This window comes from Mus caroli, unplaced genomic scaffold (assembly GCF_978045245.1).
Source record: "Mus caroli unplaced genomic scaffold, Mus_caroli_1 scaffold_1, whole genome shotgun sequence".
NCBI classification, from domain to species: domain Eukaryota; kingdom Metazoa; phylum Chordata; class Mammalia; order Rodentia; family Muridae; genus Mus; species Mus caroli.
The window spans coordinates 82651955-82675289 of record NW_028227256.1 but is presented as its reverse complement, the minus strand read 5'-3'; the positions used below and the strand labels follow the sequence as shown (position 1 = coordinate 82675289).

The following is a 23335-nucleotide window of genomic DNA, read 5'->3' as shown; positions in this document are numbered from 1 at the left end:
AATTTAAATACGAGATATAAAATCTTATGTATTATAAAATAAACTCCAAAGACAAGAAAATCTGCTCTGACAGATACTCAGGCGTAAGAACTAATTTTCACAAGATATGTTAGAAATAAAATGGGGGGACTTGGGCCATTTTAAGCAGTACTAGAAAACATTCATTTTACAGGGACGCCAGGTTGCTTTGCCAGTACTGCTCTGCTTAGAGGAAAACATCATCTCACCTTCAGCCAGGGATGCCAGGGCATTGATGAGCCTGGCCATGTACTGCCGCACAGCCTCGCTCTTGGAGTGCAGCAGCTGCAGCACACTCCTCTGCAGGGAACAGCCATGAGAGACAAAAAGTGAGGTCAGGAGTGGAGAAGTGAAAGATGCCCCTCTGCCTGGTTTGACAAGAAAAACAGGCTACAGCCACACAGATCCCCTGCAACTAGAACAGCAGGGCACATGTGGCTACTATTGCTGATAGCTTTCCAGATGAGAGAAACACACTTTTAATTCAGACCCTGTCAAACATGCCAGGACTATAGTAAATGGATTTATTTTTAAAGACACAAATTCTGAAGACTTGATTAAAGACCCTGAGAAAAGCTAATTAATTAGTTCTAGACCCTGAGATAAATCACAGGACAGTCTGGGCAAGGACAAATCCCCTGAGTTCTGTCACTTATTTCTCAAAAGGTGAAGAGCTAGGGACAAAGCCAGGGACAGTACAGACAGACAAAGAGAAGACAGAAACAAAATGACTAGATTGCATTATGCTATTTCTGTGACCTCGAAGCACAGGGGCAGAGAGGGAGTATTATCCTAATAGGGTATCTCAGCCTTGGGGCACACCAGGTCCAAACCAGCAGGATGCTACCAAAACACAGACAGGAAGTCACAGTGAAAGTGCATGCCTGTCACCCCAGTGCCTGGGAGGCAGAGGCAGGACAATCTCCAGTTTGAGGTCAGCCTAGGCTATAGCGAAATACTCTCAAAAACCAATGGCAACAAGGCTGAGGGATAGCTCAGCAGCTAAGAGCACTTGCTGCTCTTGCAGAGGACCCATATTCCAGCTATCAACAATGAATAACTTCAATTCCAGGGGATCCAATGCCCTCTTCTAACCTCAGATATAGCATCACATGGTGCACATACGTACAATCAGGCAAACATTCACACACAGACACACACACAGACACAAAATCTAAAAACAACAACAACAACAAAAAAAAACAGTAGCTGGAATGTAACTTAGAAGAAGAGTATTCAAAAAAACCTGTGTTCAGAAAGGAGGGCATGGGGAAGTAGAGGAAGAGGAGGAGGTTGGAGAGAGAGCATCAGTTCAGGAGAGATGAGCCAGGAAGAGTCAACAGAAGTTTGGAGACGCAAGGCTCCTGAATGGTGGCCTGTACTTGATAGAGAGAACTCCAACTGAACCAGGCTGAGTGAAAGGGCCACGTGCCACCCCCAAGATGCCAACTGTCCTTGTACCATCTTTAGGCAAACTTCCACTGTAGCATAACAGTACAGATACCTTACAGGTCACCAGGGCACAGCCAGAAGAGTGTTCACAGTGAGTATGTACTGCAGAAGTGACATTTCAACAGCCCAGGGGACAACCTTTCAAACAGCTCGCTCTCTCATTAACTCTTAACCTTGGATTTTGTTTTTTTGTGTGTGTGCGCGAGAGACTGCACAAATGCACTCATGTGGAGCCCAGAGGTGACTTCACCAACCACTCCTCAGCTTATCTTAAGGGACAGGGTCTCTCATGGAGCCCGAAACACTGATTTGGTAGACTGGCTGGCCAGCAAGCCCCAGGGATCCCTGCCTCCCCTGCACTGGGATTACAGGAACATGTCACAGCACCCAGCCAGGTTGCCTGCCTGCCTTCTTTCTATCATGGGCACTGGGAATCCATGTTTGCATTGAACCTCAACTGACCTACCTTTCCCCTAGCCCCATCTCAGTCTGTTCTTAAAAAACTGAGATTCAGGGAGAGGTAGAGGGGAGGGGAAAAAATCCAACAACTGAGATTGGCAAAAGGAAAATATTTATTTTATTACAGTGCGGTGCTTCCAGATCAGGCTGCCCTCTGGGAGCCTATGAGGATTATCCCCATTTTGAGTGTGGGCAGGCCCAGCTCCTGAACAGGAGGCCCCGTGCTCTGAGAGTTAGGAGGCAGAGCTGACCACAAGCATGCATCCTTTTCTCTCTGTGGACGTGACTGTTTCTTATATTTTTGGTTATGAGCCTGACCTGTAACAATTGAGCCATCTTTTCAGCTCAAGGTGGGGTGTTTGTTTTGTTTTGAGACAGGATCTTGCTATGTAGCCCTGGCTTCCCTGGAGCTCTCTTTGTAGACGAGGCTGGCCTCAAGTTGAGATTCAATTGCCTCTGCCTCTCAAATGCTGGGATTAAAGCTAGGCGCTGCCACTGTCTATTGTAAAATCTTTTTTTAAACATTTATTTATTTATTTATTTATTTATTTATTTATTTATTTATTTATTTAATGTAAGTACACTGTAGCTGTCTTCAGACATCCCAGAAGAAGGTGTCAGATCTCATTACAGATGGTTGTGAGCCACCATGTGGTTGCTGGGAACTGAACTCAGGACCTTCAGAAGAACAGTCAGTGCTCTTACCCGCTGAACCAACTCTCTGGCCCTCTATTGTAAAATCTTAATGAGACCTTCAGATTGGCAATGCCACATCCTAAATTTGAGAATTACTAAGAGAGAAATTATTAGCCAGACAGCTCAGTTTCCCCTCTGCACAGGCCAATCCACTTTGGAGTCACGGTAACCCAGCATCAGCCTTACCGAGGAGTCATCCCACCCTTCAAGTTCTTTGCTAATTTCAGAGAATTCTAAACCACTCCCTCTTAAAAGAAACAAGAAAATAAATAGATAAATAACTAAATAACTAGAAAGAAACCAGGGCTGGGGATGATCTCAGTTGGTAGGGTTCTTGTCTAGTAGAGTATCTGCGAAGCCCTGACTTCCATCCCCAGCACCATTATATAAGCCAGGCCCAGGCAACAAGCCTCCAATGCCAGCCTTTGGAGTTGTAGATGAAGGAAGATCAGAAGGTCAAGTCATCTTCAGCCTTCAGAGTAAATTTGAATCCAGTCTGGACACTGTGAGACCCTAACACCAAAACAAGACACCAAGACACCAAGTAACAGTGGATTTGAAGGAATTACATCCTTCCATGGCTACAGAGATTATAGCATTTGACAAAACTCACTACTGTAACACCAGCTACAAACTCTGAAGATGAAGCATCATTCAAGTGGGAGGAGGGGAATGGGAAAAGGAAAACTAACAGAAAAGAGGCAGAGAGAGCATCAGGCCATCTGGCTTATTTGGGAATCTTCTCCTCAACTGAAGTAGGTCAAGAGGTGAACACAGACCCTCAAGTAGCTGAATAGGAAATGCCGGGCAAGCTCAGAACGTGGACAAGCCTGGAGTCTGCCAAGGGCCTCCCCACCACAAGGCCTGGCTGCCTCTTACTCACCTGGTTGTGGCTGTGGCAATCCAAGAGGTCATTGCTGATGTAGGCTTGCAGGACTGTCTCCCTCTGCTCCCCCGGATGGGATGTGGTCAAGCGCTGTAAAGAAAAAGCAGAAGCAACAAATTCCTACCCAGGAAGAACTAGGCCCTAAAAAGTAGGCAGATGATCAAGCAGCAGGGCAGAAAGGGTGTTGTGTATGTATGTGTGTGTGTCTATGTCTGTGTGTGTCTGTGGGGAGGGGAGGGAGTGTTCAGAGAAAACTCTAGTTCGAAGAGTGGGCTCAGGCTGCCTGTAGAACACTCCCAATGACCCTATCCAAGAGGGGCAGATGAGCAACAGGGTGGGGAGACAGATGGGAGAGAGGTTGGCTAGCTGGTTGGAATCTGGGAATGCATTCAATCTGTTATGCTGCTATATGAATTCATGTAATGTCCATAAGGAAGAAGGTTTGGAGGGAAGTATGTGGCTCCACAGCAATCCCCCACATGACATTTTTGGCACAGTCCTTTAGCAATCCCTCTTCAGTGGTGACCTGGTCAGCTAACAGCTCCTTCCTCCTGTCTTTGTGTCTCCTGGCTCTGGCCTGGCCCTTGCCCACGCTGCACACGGCAGTCTGTGTTAGGACAGGAGAAAGCTGTGTCCCTGACAAGAGCAAACGTGATTGCTTTTCCAGGGAAATAAACACCCTGTGGTTCAGAATCGGCTTCTGCCTGAGGACAATGTGGTGTGCTTGACACATCCTGGTTTGCAGCATTGGCAAAAGCCAGGCCACAGCCAATAGACACCACAGACAGGAAGAAGGAAAGGCCTTCCGAGGGAGGGAGGAACTGCTAACTGACCAGGTCACCACAGAAGATGGGGCTGCTAAAGGACTACCTAGAATGTCACCTGGGGAAATGACTATGGAGCCATGAGGCTGCATGGGAACTGGAGAGAAACAAAGGCAAAGCAATCCTTTCCTGATTATCTGATTATTAAAGTTCCCTCCGCTAAGGGAAGCCCTTTCTCAGCAAGAAGCCCAGGGAGTGTATGGACTGCATCACAGCTGGGTGGCCAAGCAGGGTGGATGTGGTAACATGAGCAGACCAGGGTGGGCAGTCCTGGTTGATCACTCTCTCTGCCCACCCACCTGGTCAACAGGCCCTTACAAACCAAAGCAGAGATGGCAGGGTTCCCCTTGGGTCCCCAGTATCCCTCATAGTTCCCAATGAGGCCAGGTTAGGATGCATCACCAGATGCTAAGCACCAGTGAGGACTATTTCTACTCAAGGGTAGTTAGGCTGCTTGAAGAATTCTGGCCCCAGGGTTCTCTGAACTATGGGGATCCACCAAGGAGCCTGACACTACTCTGGGGTGAGTTAGAAAGGATTCTCAAAGTGTGGTTCAGAGAACTCTGGGCATATAACTTGAAAATGCAAAGGGGTCTGGAATGCTTGAAAACTGACCCAGGCTGCAACCAGTCAACCCAGACTGAGGAGGCATTGGAACCCAGATGAGGCTACTGAATAGTAACTGTTCCCAGGGCTCTCTGGAGTTGTGACTGGCTGGGCCTGCCTACATACTCTAACTAAAATGCAGGCCCCAAGTTGAATACAGCATGTGACCAGGCAGGGGCTGGATGGCAAGGGGTGGCTGCCACATCACACATGAAGGTGACATCATTTGACAACAGTATAGAATGTGTCACACAGTAAGACCAAGGCTTGTTTCAGGAGCTGATTTTCTTGCTGGGGTTGGGGGAAGGGCCTTATGATGTAGCCCTGGCTGGTCTAGCTCCTGCTGTGTAGAGCAGGCTGGTCCTGAATTTACAGATCTCTAGCTCCCTCTGCCTTCTGTAAGCTGGAGTAAAGGCTCGTGCTCCCACACCTGGCTGGAGCCAGTGAGCAGCTTTTGACCTCAGGTCTTGGTGTTGGCAGGTAGCAGGAAGGGATTTTTAGTACAGGGGTTACGTGACTCCAGCCAAGTTACCAGGTCGCCAGTCAAGAAAAGCAGTGTTGGCTTGGCCTCTCTGCCTTTTGTTTTTAACTTCAAGGGGAAGGTACCTACCCAGCGCAGAGCCTGCAACAAGAAGGCTTTCAAGCGGTCACTCCCCCAGATCAAATCCTTCTTCAGCTTCTCATAATCCAGGGAGGGCAGTAACGGGACATCCTTCAGCTTCCTGCGAAGCACCCAGCACCACGGCAAGGTCAAAGAGAAGAAAGGGGCAAAGGGCGGGCATGCCATTACATCTCCTGAGCGACAATCAGTCAGGACACCTGCTTAGACTGAAGGATCCTGAAGTGGCCCAACTGCCACCCAACTCAGCTCCCAGAATTCCTGTGTCACCCAGATCAGCTCTGCCTGAAATGCTAGATGTATTTATGTAGCTAAATTTAATTCTTCTTAGATTTCAGTGGTATGCAAATTTTCTGTAATAAGCATGAATTACTTACATAATAAGAAAAAAATTACATACTAGGTTTTGTTTTAGTTTCTGTGTTCAAACAGAGTCTCACTGTGTGGCCCAGGCTGACCCTCCACCTCTGCCTCCCAAGTACAGTGATTATAGCTGTGTCAGTCACGTAAGTCCAACTCCCTAAACCCATGCTGACTGGATAGAGACATGGCTCAGCCGTTATAGGTACTTGTTGCTCTTACAGAGGATACAGGTTCCATTCCTAGCACTAATATGGTGGCTCACAACCATCTGTAACTCCAATTTCTGGGAACCCTGTCATAGGAATGCTAGTAGAATCACTCTAGGGTAAACCTCAGAAGGAAACAGTTGCTTTTCACTTTCTCCAGGGTAGACATCAGTGACTGACTAGGGTAGACATCAGTGACTGACTAGGGTAGACATCAGTGACTAGGGTAGACATCAGTGACTAGGGTAGACATCAGTGACTAGGGTAGACATCAGTGACTAGGGTAGACATCAGTGACTAGGGTAGACATCAGTGACTGACTAGGGTAGACATCAGTGACTGACTAGGGTAGACATCAGTGACTAGGGTAGACATCAGTGACTGACTAGGGTAGACATCAGTGACTAGGGTAGACATCAGTGACTAGGGTAGACATCAGTGACTAGGGTAGACATCAGTGACTGACTAGAGTAGACATCAGTAACTGACTAGGGTAGACATCAGTGACTAGGGTAGACATCAGTGACTAGGGTAGACATCAGTGACTAGGGTAGACATCAGTGACTGACTAGGGTAGACATCAGTGACTGACTAGGGTAGACATCAGTGACTACGGTAGACATCAGTGACTGACTAGGGTAGACATCAGTGACTAGGGTAGACATCAGTGACTACGGTAGACATCAGTGACTAGGGTAGACATCAGTGACTGACTAGGGTAGACATCAGTGACTAGGGTAGACATCAGTGACTAGGGTAGACATCAGTGACAGTAGTTTTCTGGAAGTGCCTCGACCTTGAAGAAATCATTGTAGAAATCAGCGATTGTTTTCTGTTATCTATGGACTTGTTTTTCTGAAGGAGCTTTTCAGTCTTTGCATGACCTTGGTCAGGGGACAGTACTGGCACACCTGGAAGGTCTTGTATTGTTAAGCACTGCAAACACTACACAATGGGACTAAAGTTGCAGAGGCCTGAGGTTTTCCTTCAGGAAAAACAGATTAGATTAGGGACTCTGGGATGAGGAACTTGTTTTACATCCCAACCCCGCCCCCCAAACAGCTTTTGTTTAACAATAAAAATATCTTTGCATGGCTGACCAAGGTTCCATTCCTGCTGCCTTAGAGCCTGGATTACATTCCGCAGCACCCCTCTTTCTTTGATTGACCCACATTACAAAGAATACTGACAGGACCCAATACCCTCTTCTGGCCTCTGCATGGATATACATGCGTAAGCTGGAACATACACAAAAGTAAATGCATTTCAAAAGAGAATTCTTAAGTAGCTTTTTACATCTCATGTTTATTATAACAAGCTGGGTATGGCAGCTAACTTGGAGGCTGAGACAGGAGTCTTACTACAAGTTCAAGGCTAGCCTGGACTAAGTTGTAAATTCTAGGCCAGCCTGGGCCATGCAATAAAAAAGTACTAATTTTAAAAATGTAAAGTGTAAATGAGTCCTTGTTCTCCAGAGGATTACTGCAATTGCAAAGCCCCGTTTGGCTCTGTTCCACAACTGGGGCTTCCTCCAGAAGGAAGGGGATGAGTCCCCCCAAGGAGTATTACCATGGGGCCCAGTATTCGTCCACTGATCAAGGAATTGGTTCATGCCTCCTCCCCTGTCCTCTTAACACCCTCCACAAACCCACCCCTCGTTTTCTGCAGGTGACCCTGCCCTTACGTCACTAAGAATGCTAGCCAACACCCTGAGTGCTCACACCCACTGTCCATCAGTGTAACATACAGTCCCCACAGCATACTCATCGTCTTCCTCACAAGCCTGCAGTAGTTACTCCACTCGTCTTGTTTCATGGTAAAGAAGCAGAGGTACAGTGGCACAGGAAGTGTCCAACCTCAACAGCTGGCTCTAGAGGTGGGATTTTAACCAGGCTAGCGTGCTTGTGAATCACGAAATACTGCCACTAAGTGGCAAGACCATGGGAGACTCAGGAAGGGGGCAAGCAGGTTGTGGCTGCCTCTGCTTGAGTCATCTCACTGATGACTGGTGAGTATGCTCGCTGGCTTAGAGGTTAGCCAGAACCTACTCTAGTGCTTAAGCCAGAGCACTAACCATGGTCAGGCTTCCACTTCCTCACTCCTGCAACACAGCTGGTGAGGTATGCATGTTACACACCTCTATGGTGACAGCCTAACTCATCTCAACAGGGAAGCTGGGGATAGGCAAAGCTATCCTGAGGATGTGATCTCAGTGTAGGCCAGCAGAAGATACAGGACTTAAAACACTTCAATGTCTGCTGACAGTGGAATGACAGATAGAATTCATTTCTAGAGAATACCACAGGACTAAGCCAACAGTTTTTTGTTCTTGTTTTTTGTGGGTTTTTTGTTTATTTGTTTGTTTTTGCTATTTCATGCCACCCTACAAGAATCGATGCTAAATGATGATTCTGGTTCAGCACAATTGATAATCCTTGGTATTTCCTTTCATGTTCACATGTAGTGAAATGTTTAGTAAACCTATTTTGAATTCCAGTTTTACATAGAGATACAAGGAGGGAACTGGAGAGATGGCTCCATTGGCCGCTCTTCCAGGAGACCTGGGTTTGGTTCCCAGCCCCCACATGGTATCTCCCAACCATCTGTAACACCAGTTCCAGGGGATCTAATGCCTTCTCCTGGCCTCTGCAGGCACCAGACATGCAGGTTATGTATAGACAGACAGACAGGCAGACAGACAGGCAAAACGCTCATGCACATAAAAGTAAACACAACTTTAGAACACAATTAATGAAAATTCCGAAAAATGATTACTTACTCAGGTGCCAAGGAGGCTCGTAACATGGTTGAGGCCTTGGGGGGGGGGGGGGGAACAAACAGACTGAGTTAAAAGCTGACAGCCGAGCATCAGCCCAAGCCCTCTAACGGCACATAAGTAGCCATTTGCAATGTGGTCAGTGTCCTCCAAAGGTATATATGATTTTAAAGCTACTACTTGGAACGAATGCACCACTAGGCCTGTGTCAGTCAGCTGTCCTTGGTCTATTGAGACTCTTAGTCAAACTGGATGAAAACCACTGGGATCTCCTAGCCACACCTAGCCATCAAATTTTAGACACCATGAAGAAGAAAAGCGGTTTGGATTTTTACATTCTTTTTTCCTAGTAAACTATTTCTCTTTAAGTACAAGGTAATGCCATTTTGTGCCAAGCCAAACATGCCACTCCACAGGTGTTTAAAGAAAAAAAACGACGATTCCCTTTCTCCTCACCCCATCACCCTGCGCAGGCCGGCTTGTCACCTCCTTTACAGACAGGCACCCTGCCTCACGTGACCTGTGTGGTGTGTGTGTGTGTGTGTGTGTGTGGAGTGTGTGTGTATGTCCTCATGTTTTGTCACTGAGAGCACTGCCGAGTTAAATAGGAGGAATACAGAGGAATAATCAAACTAGACGAGGCACGCGTCTGACAACAATCACCAAATGTGACAGACACTGAGAACGGACTGGACTGGTATTGAGGATTCCTGCTGATTCTATTTGCTTGTGTGTTTTGTTTATTTCTATCTGTTAGGTGTGGACATTTTATTTATGGCTGAGGCTGTTTGAAACTACCTTAAAAGGACAAGGGGAGAAAACTTAAGCAGAGGAAAGAAAGGAGACACGCCTATCAAGTGTCACCAATTCCTGCCAGTAAGGGACACAGAGGAACTCTCTCCTTTGGGAGTTTCTGAAAATATGTCATTCTCATGTCCCAAGACTGGGCATCTAGAGACACCCAATCAGCATGAGACTGTTGCACGAGTTCCTCTAAAGCCCACAGACACTGAGGAAGTGGTCTTGCCAATGACCCTGGTTCTGACAGCTTCCCTCAGCCAAGTTTACAGCCCACTGATCCCAGATTTGAGCTCCGTTTCTTTTTTGTTTGTCCCTCCCCACCCCCATCCCACTCCTCAGACAGGGCATCTTTATGTAATCCTGGCTGTCCTGGTCATTCTGTAGACCAGGCTGGCCTCAAACTTGGAGATCTACCTGCCTCTGCCTCCTGAGAGCTTGGATCAAAGACATGCACCCCCATAGCCCCGCCACATCTCACTTTTTTTTTAAAGATTTATTTATTATTATATCTAAGTACACTGTAGCTCTGTAGCTGTCTTCAGATGCACCAGAAGAGGGCATCAGATCTCATTATGGATGGTTGTGAGCCACCATGTGGTTGCTGGGATTTGAACTCAGGACCTTCGGAAGAGCAGTCGGTGCTCCTAACCACTGAGCCATCTCTCCAGCCCCACATCTCACTTCTAAATGCCTCATGACTGACTATAATAGTTTTTGCAGTGCTGGGATCTGAACCCAGGTCCTTGCAAGCGCTAGGTCAGCAGTCTACTACGCAGCTATACTGTTAGCAGTTTTAATCCTTTGGGGTTTTGACTAAATAAATGACTTATTATTATTAATAACTAACTGAGCTGTTTGGAAACAGGTTTGAGATGCCATCTAGAGAAAACTCACCTAACAACTCACCCCACACATTAAAGACAGCAGGAAGCCGGGTGTGGTGGCGCACACCTTTAATCCCAGCACTCAGGAGGCAGAGGCAGGTGAATTTCTGAGTTCCAGGTCAGCCTGGTCTACAAAGTGAGTTCCAGGACAGCCAGGGCTATACAGAGAAACCCTGTCTCGAAAAACCAAAAATAAATAAAATTAAATAAAATAAAATTAAATAAATAAGGACAGCAGGGCGGGAAGGCAGTAAGCCAACTGGGGTCAAGTGAGAACAAGGAGCTGTTACAATGTTACTATACACATTAAATGCAAAAAAAATCAGTAATATCAACTCATTCCTAATTCCCCCAATAAAATTCACTCTTCCCTCAGGCCTCCTCCTTCTGAGGCTGACTACCAAGGTTTAGCTATCAAAGAAGTACTGAAGTCCAGGAGTTAGAACCTGCCCTTGGCTCATACCTAATTAAAATTAAACACCTCATCCTAACACAGGGTTTCCCCTTGTACCTTTATTAAGCTGTGGGCCATATCTGTCCCCTCACTATCCAGAGGCAGTCCTTTGTCCCCATCTCGGACAAATATCACTCCCCCTACTCCCTTGTTCCTTTCCCCTTCTCCCTTAACCTCTATCTCCTATCTTTGTCTTATTCCCTGCCCTTTGTCCTCTGGGGCAAATAAATCTTTGTGCTGATAACTTGGTGTTGGGGTGTCCTGAACCCCAACCATAAAATCATTTCATTACAACTTCATATCTGCAATTTTGCTACTGCTGTGAACCATAAATACCTGATGTTGGAGAATGTCTGATGTATGATCCACACATTGAGAACTGCTGCCCTAATAGTTCCTACCTGGGAGTGAGTCTGCTTCCAGAGAACATCTGGTGATGTCTGAGAGACTGTCGGTTGTTGCAACTCATCTATACAAGGACTTATGTGATTTTTCTGGGTTGCTTTTGTTTTGTTTCTGCAAAGGAGTCTCATGTAGTCCAGGATGGACCCCAAGTTGACATGTAAACAAGTATGCCTTCAAACTTATGATCTTCCTGCCTCACCTGCTAGAGTCCTGGGACTGCAGGTGTCCATGCCTGGTTTTACGTGGTTCTGGGGATTGCACCAAGGTTACAAGAATGTACTCCACCAGCTGAGCCCCAGCCCCATCCAGGGTCACAGCCACACCGGCCTGCTAATCATCTTACCGCTTGCCGACCACCAACCAGTCCAACACAGAGCAGTCAAGTGTCTTCTGACATTAGCTGAATGACTCAAGACTTCACTTTCCACCCATGGGACACAGGTGGTGCCCCCCTGTGAGCCTAGTGAGAGCGTCACTGTGGGTGGGGACCCCAGTGAAGGCAGAACAGGTCAGTATCCTGCCCTGATTGTCTGTGCCAAGCTCCTCCCTGTGCTGGGGGCTGCTTGAGTGGAGCTCTCGTTGCAGTGTGACAGCCTCCACTCTGACATATGGGTCCTTGTGTAGCCCAGGCTGGCTTCAAAGTCACTACTGAACCTAGCATGACCTTGAGTTTCTGGTTCTCCTGAATGCTGGACTGTAGGTATGAGCCATGTCCCCTGGTGTGTGTGATGCTGCTGATTAAACCCAAGGCTTCACTCTAAGGTGTCCACCGCAGGCTCTCGAGCCAGTTATGACCACGGCTCCTGCTGCTTGATTTGAGTCAGTGATCCACAGCCATGGGCACTGTAGTACGTGGAGTGCATGCAGAGCCCAACAGGCGGCCAGTAACAGCCCAGTGGGAGAAAACGGGAGAGCACACAATCTTTCATGGCCAGAAAGCATCCTTCACTGAAGTGAACAGTAGAGTCTTTTTTTTTTCTTCAGGATACTTTCTTAACACTGAAAGAGCAAGGCCCAGAAAGAACTGGGTTCAGCTGAGACAGATAAAAGGTGCACAGCCATTGAGTTTACCTGAGGATGCCCTGAGGGAACGCTGGGTGGGACAGATGGAGGGCACAGTAGATTAAGCCATGAACTGAGGTGTCAACTACTGGATCAGGTCAGTGAAAGCTCTGGGATATTCTTAGGCTGACAAAGGTGCTCTGTTGACAAGTCAAGGTGACAATGCCACACCTTTCACACCTTTCCTGCTCTTCAGCCACAGGAAGGCCTGGAGCTCAGGCTTCCCTCAGATGCTGCCTGAGGCCAGCTCCAAGGCCTGGGACAGCTGGTGATCGAGACCTGAAGATCATCAAGGAGTGTTCCTAGGGGCAGCTCAGGAGGGAGCGTGGCCCTCCAGGAATCTCACTAGGCCGTGCGCTTCCTATATCAGAGTTTGCTTGTTCTGGGCTAAGTTTAGTCTGCAAACAATTTGTTTTTGAAAAATGTGAGCACAAAAAAGGGCGGAGGGAACAAGTGCTTGGCCCAGGTGTGAGCAGAAAAAGGCTGGGGGCTCGACACCTTCAGTGGCTGGCACCCAGAGGATAAGGGGGCGGACAAACCCCTCAGGCCAGGCTCATTTTTGCCAGGCCTCCACAGTGCTAAAGTGCACCTATGGAACCCTCCCAAGAAAACTTCCAGAGAGGTTCAAATCACTGTGGGACATTCAAGGCCTCAACCTGCACCCGAGGGAACAGCCCTGGGTGACTCTGTAACCAGGAGAGGGCATGTACAGAAAGTGAACCCCTTTACCCTGAAGTAAGGACAGTCGTGGAGCAAAGGTAAAATGGGACCTGCTACCTCTAAGACACCTGAATCCTTCCTAGGATACAAAGACATAAACAACAGACACACCCAGAAAGCTGAGCGACCAGCATGACACCGAGAGACCCTGGCTCACAGCCAGGAGAGAACTAGAGACAGTCTCAGCAACGCACAGCAACTAGCACAGCAGAGAGCCCTCAGCCAGCTCCTGATGACCACTGCATCTGGGTGACAGGGAGGACCAAGCTCTGGCTGACTCCCAGGAATCTTTCTTCACAACAGGCAACGGGGCAGAGTGGATAGTGGGCACACAAATGTTCCTGCTGGGATCTGTGGAAAGAGTCAGGAAGTCTGTGTCTGGAGCTAGGGAAAGGTTCTACCAACTGACTGAAGGCTAACGGTGTGAACTGCCATGGATTTGTGGTTGGGAGTACAGGACATTCATCTGTGTGCGAGGCAGCACCAAGGGGACAGAATCTCAGCAGGTGACTCACCACACTGAGCCTGAAGTGGAATGGCCATGTGGACAACTGCAGGTATCCTGTGAAGACCTAGAGAAGTCACAGGAGTGCAGATGACTACAGTTGCTGAGGCTCTGCCAGAGTAAGGGCCACAAAACAGGGAGAGGAGCCATGCCTGGCTCCATTCCTCAACAACTGAATAGACCACCCTGAAAAAGGGGGACAACCATTATAGCCTTTGCAACACTTGACTAAAACAAAGGAGAGCACAGATGTGGCTTCCCCTCGAGGTCTATCACAGAGTAACTCTCATTTCCAACACGTCCTTACCTGGAGACATGGGGAAAACAGAGGGTTAGTTCCCAGTTGTGCTGTTTGTCCAAGTAAGGATGCACTTAAATGAAAATGTCTCATGGACTCCTAAGTCCTGGAGAGTCACTACTGGGCCTTGAGACTCACTTGAAATACGGCTCGAGTTTCAACTGGAGGATTGGCCAGGGATCTCTGACCCAGTCGGTCACCCTCTTACACAGTCCTATCCAGGCAGAGCTTTGGAAGGACTGTCCCTCACCTGGCCTCATGTATACTCATCATCTGGAGTAAAATGGCAGAGAAAGAAAGGATGAGCCGTGCAATTTCACAGCCACAGGCTACCCAGTCCTCTCCACCCAGAGAGGAATGGCTGGATGTACGATACTGTCCTCAAACTTTACAAAGTGCCGGACACCTTTAATCCCAGTGCTCAGGAGGCAGAACTTTGTGAGTTCAAGGCTAGCCTGGTCTATACAGTGAGTCCCATGATAGCCATGGCTATGTAGAGAGACTCTGTTTCAAAAAACTGAATACCACCACTACTTCTACACAGCACATGAACTAAAAACTTACTAACAAGAACAGAATGCCCTTAAAAGCGTAGTTAGGCTTGACAAGGGGGGTACATGCATGGAACCCCAGCACGGGGAGCGGCTGAAACAGGATAAGTGTGAGGCTAGCTTGGGATCCTGTCTCAAAACAATAAAAACATCCACAAAAGTCCTAATAAGCTAAAGAGTGAGCTGTAGAGCAGCTTAAGTGTACACATTTTTAAAGGTTTAGAGGATGTGTGTTTAACCCAGGCAGATGGGAAGCTATGGGAGGCAGCTGAGTTGAAAGAAGAGGTTTGTGTTCTGCCAAATTTACTGTTATATTGCGATTTCCAAGCCAAATGTTCATATAGCCCTAATCTGTATTGATAAAGTGACTCTTCAGCAGGTCGTTCAGGGATGAGTTGGCACCAGGTTCCCTCTAACTGCATGGTGGTGACTTGTGTAACCTGAGCACTAGGCATGCATTCTGTATCGATGGGGACCCAGAGAGTGGAGAGATAGCTCCGAGCTTAGGAGCACTTTCTGCTCTGGAAGAAGATCTGAGTTCAATCCCCAGCAATGATGTTTGGTACTGTATTCACACACACATAAGCATAATTATTAAGATAATAATAAATATTTTTAAGACAACAGGGATACAGTCTATAAGATGCAATTACACATTTTTGTCTTTGTACAAAGATTGAAGGCCAGGCATGGTGGCACAAGCCTTTAATCCCTTGGGGGCACTTGGGAGGAACGGCAGGGAGATCTTTGAGTTCCAGACCAGCCTGGTCTACAGAGTGAGACTGTCTATAGTGCCATGCCATTACCACAGTACTCAGGGGCTACTGTTGGCTACTATGAAAAGGCCATTATGTGGCATGGATGTTCTTCTAGAATCTTAGAAAACCATCTTTTCTCCTGTGCCCAGGGGAGAACCCTGACTTCTCACTAGGCAGCCGATAACACACTCTGATTCCTACCTATCCCAGTTCTGGCCCTTTAAGGCAAAGATGAGGGAAACTAGAGTTCGGCCAGCCACATGAGGACAAGAGGACACACGTGATTCAGTGTCACAGAACATCAAGGAGAATCCTCTACCTCAAAACCAAGAATCTCACCAGCACCAGTCCTGGGAACAACTGCATCCACCTGCCAGCTCTGACAAGGTAGCATTTTGGACACAGTGGCCTGGGCATGAGCAGACAAGGGCAGGCAGGAAAGTCTCTCTCCTCTCCTGGAGTCTGTGAGGCCTTCTGCCAGTATGGCGCTTCTCTTTTCTGAGTAGAGGGATGACTCACTGAGTTTATGTGACAGGGCACACCTTGCTGTGTTCCACCTGCCCACCCATTCCTGTCAACTACAGAGCCTGCTAGAGAAAGGTTACTTCTGCTCATCTATGCTGCCCCCATGTGGCTGCTCTGTGGTAAGGCCAGCTCTTGGTTGTCTATGCTGCCCCCATGTGGCTGCTCTGTAGTAAAGCCAGCTCTTGGTTGTTTATGCTGCCCCCGTGTGGTAGTTCTCTGGTAAAGGCAGCAATACAGGCTTAGCAGGCTGTCCAGAAATGATGACTCCTGATGACATTCTCCACAAATGAAGCCCATGCTCTCCAACGAGAGCTTTGCCAGTGTTGATGGTGATCTCTGCAAACCCTCTGAGCAGTTCTTCTGTCTTGTATTCTAATCCAGAAAGGTGTGTGTGAAGCAATCCAGACTGGAAACCAGTGCAGTGAATTTTACAAACAGAGTGGGCTTCAGGTGGGTGGTCAACGGCCTGGCTTGAAGCCCCTCATCGTGCAGGCTTCACAGGAAGGTGTATTCCTAAAACCTAGATCGCTAACGCTTACATCTTTAAACCCAGACAGCTCCTAAGATTTCTACATGCTAACTCTCCTGTGGCCACGTCCTAAGGCAGACTACAGAGCCATTCTCTGCTTTTCTCTGAGTGCAGAGCAGCCAGCATGGCCAGTAGCTCTGGGGAGCAGCTCTTCAGTGCCTGAGTAAACGCACAGTATAACTGATCTGCCACCTGGGACCACATCCTTGTTCCAGGGAACAGAACAGAAAGCAAACAGCCCTATGCTTCAATATTCAGATAACTGCTGGCAGCAGTGGCTAGATTATCATCCAGCCTTCTATCTATCTATCTATCTATCTATCTATCTATCTATCTATCTATCTATCTATCTATCTATCCATCCATCCATCCATCCATCCATCCATCCATCTATCCTTCCATCCGTCCGTCCGTCGGATGAATCTGAGGCCTGGCTCACCAGTTAAGAGTACCAGCCGCTCTTCCAGAAGACCTGGATTTAATCAGCAACCACATAGTGGCTTAAAAATGTCTATAACTCCAGTCCTAGGAACTTGGCACCCTATTCTAGTCTCTGTGGGTACTGCATCCACAAGGTACACAAAAATACATGCAGGGAAAATGACCATATACATACAATTAATTAAACAAATATTAAAATTTGGGGGCTGGAGAGATGGCTCAGAGGTTAAGGCTCCTCTTCCAGAACTCCTGAGTTCAATTTCCAGCAACCACATGGTGGCTCATAACCATCCATAATGAGATCTGGTGTCTCTTCTGGCCTGCAGGCCTACATGCAGGCAGAACGTTGTATACATAATAAATAAATAAATCAGGCCGGCGAGATGGCTCAGCAGCTAAGAGTACTGCCTGCTCTTCTGAAGGTCCTGAGTTCAAATCCCAGCAACCACATGGTGGCTCACAACCACCCATAATGAGATTTGACGCCCTCTTCTGGTGTGTCAGATGACAGCTACAATGTACTTACATATAATAATCTTTTTTAAAACAATGAATAGATCTTTTAATAGGTATTAACTTTTAGCTGGGTGTGGTAGCACATGCTTTTAATCCCAGCACTTGGGAAACAGAGGCAGGTGGATCTCTTGAGGCCACCTAATGAGTTTCAGGACAGTCAGGGCTATGTAAAAAACAAATTTAACTTGCTTTTAAATTATAAAGTATAAATACTTAGAAAAACTCATTTTTTATTTTATTTTATTTTTTTTATTTTTTGGTTTTCTGAGACAGGGTTTCTCTGTATAGCCCTGGCTGTTCTGGTCCACTCTGTAGACCAGGCTGGCCTCGAACTCAGAAATCGGCCTGCCTCTGCCTCCCAAGTGCTGGGATTAAAGGCGTGCGCCACCACTGCCTGGCTTATTTTAATTTTAAAGGGCATACAGAGAAATTAAAAGTACTACAAAGTCTCCTTCAAGAATGGGGGCGGGGGATGTCTCAGGAGCTGATCTCTGACTGTGCTTTCTGGCCTGTGCAGACAGCACACGTCACAGTGTTTCAGATGCATAGATTATCACCTAATAAAATTTCCTAACTGTGCCCTCTGGCTGTAGCAGCATGACAGGCCATGCAGCTACAGTCTCTTCTTTGCCATGGGCTGCTGGGAAGCTATGGACAACCTGGGGTCAGCAGTTCAGAGGTACAGTGACAATGACAGGCTCTATCAGACCGTTCTTTGCCCTGGCTTTTTTTGGTTTTTGTTTGTTTGTTTGTTTGTTTGTTTTGGTTTTTCGAGACAGGGTTTCTCTGTGTAGCCCTGGCTGTCCTGGCACTCACTTTGTAGACCAGGCTGGCCTCGAACTCAGAAATCCGCCTGCCTCTGCCTCCCGAGTGCTGGGAATAAAGGTGTGCGCCACCACGCCCGGCTTGCCCTGGCTTTTATTTGTCTTGTTTTTATTATATTTTATGTTTCTTTGCCTTTCAATAACCTGCTTTAAACCTACTTGATTATGAGGGATGGTGTAAATTTTAAAAAATACTACAGGTAACCTATTTATGAGGATTCTAATGTGTGTGAATCCTACTTCAAAGTTGCACTGATCCACCAGTTATGAGGATCGTCAGGGACTCTGTCCAGAGTGGACCTCACCCACCCAGCTTCTGACCAAGCTCAGGCAGGTCTGAGCTCCAGGATGCAGGTGGGCTCCTGAAATTTGAGGGTGTCCTTAGAGACACTGGTAGCCTTCCAGGGTTATGAATCCCTGAGTCCACACTGTGTACTCTTAGATGTGCTGTCCTAGGAAAAGCATGTCACTCCCCAGGAAACACTTAGCCCAGGATACAAACCTGAGCCCACCCCCAAGGCAACAGCAAACAGGTCAGGGGAGTAGCCTGCTTTTCTAAAGGACTACAGTTTCCCCGAGTGCCAATACAATGAGAGCCAAAGAAAAGACCAGGGAAACGGTCCAGAGCAAAGGAGCTACAGAGTCCAGACAACGCACACAACACTGACCTATGTTAGTGGTTATGACGAGCAGGAGAGGTTCCGCTGACAAGTGGAGTGGACAAATTAGATAAGATGACATACTGGAGCTGATAATTATGTGATTAGTAAGAGAATAGTAATCTTCACCTTGTCTCTCTCTTTGGTTTGGAGATATGGTCTCCCTTTTCAGCCCATGCCAGTCTCCTGTTCCCTGTGGAGTCCAAGCTAAGCTTTAACTTCCTGCTCCTTCCTACTTCAGCCTCTTTAACGCTGGGATCACAGGAGAGAGAGAGGCTGACGAAGGCAAACAGTTAAGGGTACTTGCTGCTTTTCCAGAGGACCCAAGTTCTGTTCCCAGAACTCAAGAACTCTGGAGATCCAAAACCTCTGGCCTGTATGCATTCATATGCACACAACCACATGCAGACATGCTACACAGAACTAAAAATAATAAAATAAACCTCTAAAAGAAAAGGAAAAGAACTACACTTTGTAGTCAGGTGTGGTATCCATGTCTGTAATCCTAGCACTTGGCCGGTAGAAGCATCAGAGTTTAAGGAAGTTCAATGCCAGTCTGATCTACATGAGATCTTGTCTCAACAAAACAGGAAAGCAAAAATAAATATACACCAGCCTGACAAATATGTACAAATGTTTTATAAACCCTATTGTGTTTGTGTATGGAGACACATGGGGGTGGGGAGATACACACACACACACACACACACACACACACACAGAATCACAGAATAAATACATGCTGGTTAAGAAGACGCCAATGTTCCTTGCTATGTTTGTGATTTTTCTTTAAACCTTTAATTTGCATAAAAAGTTAAAAAGGAAAGTCTTGTCTTAAGCCCAATCTCTCACCCCAAACTCTCTTGTATGTGTGTAAGCATGTGTAAGTATAGTCATGTATGTGACATGTACATGCAGAGGCTGGAGAACAAAGCTGGTTGTTAACCCTCAGGCACTGTCTACCTTTTGTGGAGAGAAGGCCTCTCTCCCTGTCCTGCAGCTCACAGTAAGCTAGCCTGTCTGGGTGGCAAGCCTCAGGGACCTGCCTTTGTGTCTTCCCCGCGCTGGGGTGTCACACATTCCAGGCCTTAGGGAGCAAACTCAGGTCCTGGTGCCTGCACACCAAGCGCTGTACTGAGTGCTCCCCCTAGACCACGAGAGTTCTTTTAAAGACAGCAAGGTTTTGATTTGTACCTCCTGACTCTCAGGCCTCAGTGCACAGGAGCAGCTGCCATGGTAGATGAAAGAGCACCTCTCCTTTCTCACCCAAAGGGCTAACCTCAGCTGCAACCTCCTCAAAAATAGCTTTGTTTTCCTTCTGGGAGCTTCTAGCTCCTGAATGTCACTTTCTCACAGGCTTTCATTCTCTCTAATAACTTCACTTGTAAGTCTTGGGGGACAAACCCAGGATACCCCGTCTCTCATGGCACCTCACCGTCCCAGGCCTCGTGAAGTCCACGCTGTGTGCCAGGCTCTGCCGCATCTGGTTACTGAAGAGGCGGACACAGACACTCTGCAGGTACTCGGGGGTGATCTGCAAGGACGAGGGCATCAGGTGAAAGCCATGCAGCCTGCCCACAGGGCCTCTGCTATCTACGGCTCCTGTAGCAGGCCCGCAGCTACCTCAGCATCTCCTGGAGACAGACTGATGGGATGGATGGCCATGCTAAAGAGTGCATCGTCCCCTTTGTCCTAGTTTCTGCTACTGTGACAAAAAATACCTTATAAAATGCAATGTAGGAGCCGGGCGTGGTGGCGCACGCCTTTAATCCCAGCACTCGGGAGGCAGAGGCAGGTGGATTTCTGAGTTCGAGGCCAGCCTGGTCTACAAAGTGAGTTCCAGGACAGCCAGGGCTATACCCTGTCTCGAAAAACCAGGGAGAAAGGGTTACTTTAGCTCTCACTACAGCCTGTCACTGAGGGGAAGTCAAGGTTAATAGAAACTTGAAGCAGCAAGTCACATCCAGTCAAGGGCAGAGGGAATGCAAATTGCATGCTTACTACTTAGCTCAATCTCTGCACTTTACACAGTTCAAAATCCAGATCCGGGGAATGGTGCTGCCCACAGTGGGCTGGGTCTTCTCAATCAACTACCTTAACTCAAAACACCCTTCTTTCAGACGCGCCTGTTGGCCAGCCTGATGCAGACGACCCCTCCCGGAGACACTCTTCCCAAAGGGTTGTAAAGTAGGTCAAGTTAATAATGAAAAGTAACCACCAAACCCTCAGAGCTCTGGGGTAGAGTTCACACACTGACTGACCTAGGAGAATAAAAATAACTGACTTGTTTGAAGAGATGTGGCCCAGCAGTTAAGAGCTCTGACTGCTCTTCCACAGGACAGAGTTAAATTCCCAGCACCCACATGGACAGCTCACAAATGTCTGTAATCCAGTCACAGGCGAGCCAACCCTCTCTTGTTAAATACAAGCAGGCAAACAACCGATGCACAGCCCATAAAAAAATTAATAAACCATGCTTAAAAGTGACTACAGGTATGATCACAGGCTACCCCATCTGTGCCTTTCACTCAGTGCAGTTCAATTGCCATGGAAGCTAAATGGTTTCTCGAGCTTCTCTGTAGATGCAGGGCATAGAGTAAGTGGGCAGCCTTATGTCGTGGCAAGAGTGACACTCTCAAATCTGAAGATCAGGGATCCAGCTTTTGATTCCTGACATGAGGAGCTCAGTAGCCCTACCCCTGCATTTCCATTCCTGAGCCGTCTATGAGATGAAAGATGCCCAGCTGCCTAGCCTACACTAAGGAGGGATAAGGCCTCAAACGGGCCCAATACTGATGAATCGCTGGCGGAGTGGATGCAGACATGATCAATAAGCTGTCAAGTGCATGACATGATGCTGACTTCCTGCCATGAAGGCTCAGACTGGCTTTGAACTCACAATCCTTCTGCTTCTGCCTCCCAAGGCCTGAAATTAAACCCTATCCACCTACATACAAAGTTCAACCATGGATGGTGTTGCTGAGTGTTAAGAAACAGGTATCCTGATAATTTTTAGGAGAGTAATTTGACAACATAAGTCAAAACAGTGACTTAGCAATCCATGTTCAGGATCTTTTCTGCACTCGGAGCGATACAGATTATGTAAGAGTCCTCACTGCAGCACTGTCACAGCAGGCAAAGGTCTCCAGCTCCATCACTGGAGATCTGTGAATGGGTCATCCTCACGGCGGGACCCTGAGCAAGCATTTGCAGCATGAGATAGGTGGGATCCACGAATGCCTTTTCTTTACAAATGTGCTAAAGGAAGTGAGGTATGGTTGTGGGCAAAGACCATCAACACACTGTGATACACAGGAACACTGGGTGCAGGAGTCTACACTGCATGTATGCACACAAATATACCTCAATCACACACGAGAACATGTTAGCATCAATATCAAAAAAGGGGATGAAGGGGCAGAGAGTTGGCTCAGCAGTTAAGAGCACTGACTGCTCTTTCAGAGGTCCTGAGTTTAAATTCCAGCAACCACATGGTGGCTCACAACCATCTGTAATGAGATCTGATGCCGTCTTCTGGTGTGTCTGAAGACAGCGATAGTGTACTCACATACATGAAATAAATCTTGAAGGAGGGGTGAGACCATGGTGAAGGCACTATGTCTTCCTCTGCCTTCTTTCAACTTTCTGTCATAAGCTCACATTTCTAGGCGAGCTGTGGGCTGCAGAAGTGGCTCGGTGGTTAAGAGCACTTGCTTCTCTGTCCCAGAGGATCTGAGTTCAGATCCCAGCACCCACATCAGAGAGCTCACAAGTGCCTGGACTCCAACCCCATGGGATTTGAGGCCCCTGTTCTTCCTCCTTGGGCACCAGGCATGAAATGGTGAATAAACACACATGTGCAAAACACATATACACGTACAATCTAAATGAAAATAAAAAAGAATGCATCTTTCATGTTTTGGCCTTTTTTTTTTTTTTAGATTTATGTATTTTTATGTGTTTCTGTGATGGGACTAAAGGTATGTACCGGCCGGGCGTAGTGGTGCACGCCTTTAAATCCAGCACTTGGGAGGCAGAGGCAGGCGGATTTTTGAGTTCTAGGCCAGCCTAGTCTACAGAGTGAGTTCCAGGACAGCCAAGGCTACACAGAGAAACCCTGTCTTGAAAAAACAAAAACAAAAACAAACAAACAAACGGTATGTACCACTACTATGAAGGGCCCATATAAAAAAAAATTATTTATTTATTTATTTATTTATTTATTTATTTAATATATGTGAGTATACTCTGTCTTCAGACACACCAGAAGAGGGCATTGGAGCCCATTAGAGATGGTTGTGGGCCACCATGTGGTTGCTGGAAATTGAACTCAGGACCTCTGTAAAAGCAGTCAGTGTTCTTATCCACTGAGCCATCATCTCTCTAGCCCCCCATATATAAAGTTTTAAAAGAAAAAAAAAAAACATTAAAAAACCAACCAACCAAACAAACAAAAGAACAATAAAAACAAAGGCAGAAACTGACAGCAAGGTAGAGC

The 23335-nt window shown here is 47.1% G+C and overlaps 1 protein-coding gene across 3 annotated transcripts in view; it reads right to left on the bottom strand.

Annotated features, from left to right (window-relative positions):
* The window catches only part of Armc9 (armadillo repeat containing 9), a 127553-nt gene that overhangs the window by 86430 nt on the left and 17788 nt on the right, over window positions 1–23335 (bottom strand). For all 3 annotated transcript variants that reach the window (XM_021162963.3, XM_021162970.3, XM_021162986.3), the window contains exons 9-13: window positions 20273–20371; window positions 8909–8943; window positions 5552–5663; window positions 3509–3601; window positions 228–318 (exon numbers count right to left, since the gene is read on the bottom strand). In XM_021162963.3, the coding sequence (XP_021018622.1) occupies window positions 228–318; window positions 3509–3601; window positions 5552–5663; window positions 8909–8943; window positions 20273–20371 (430 nt within the window). The remainder of the gene's footprint in view (window positions 1–227; window positions 319–3508; window positions 3602–5551; window positions 5664–8908; window positions 8944–20272; window positions 20372–23335) is intronic.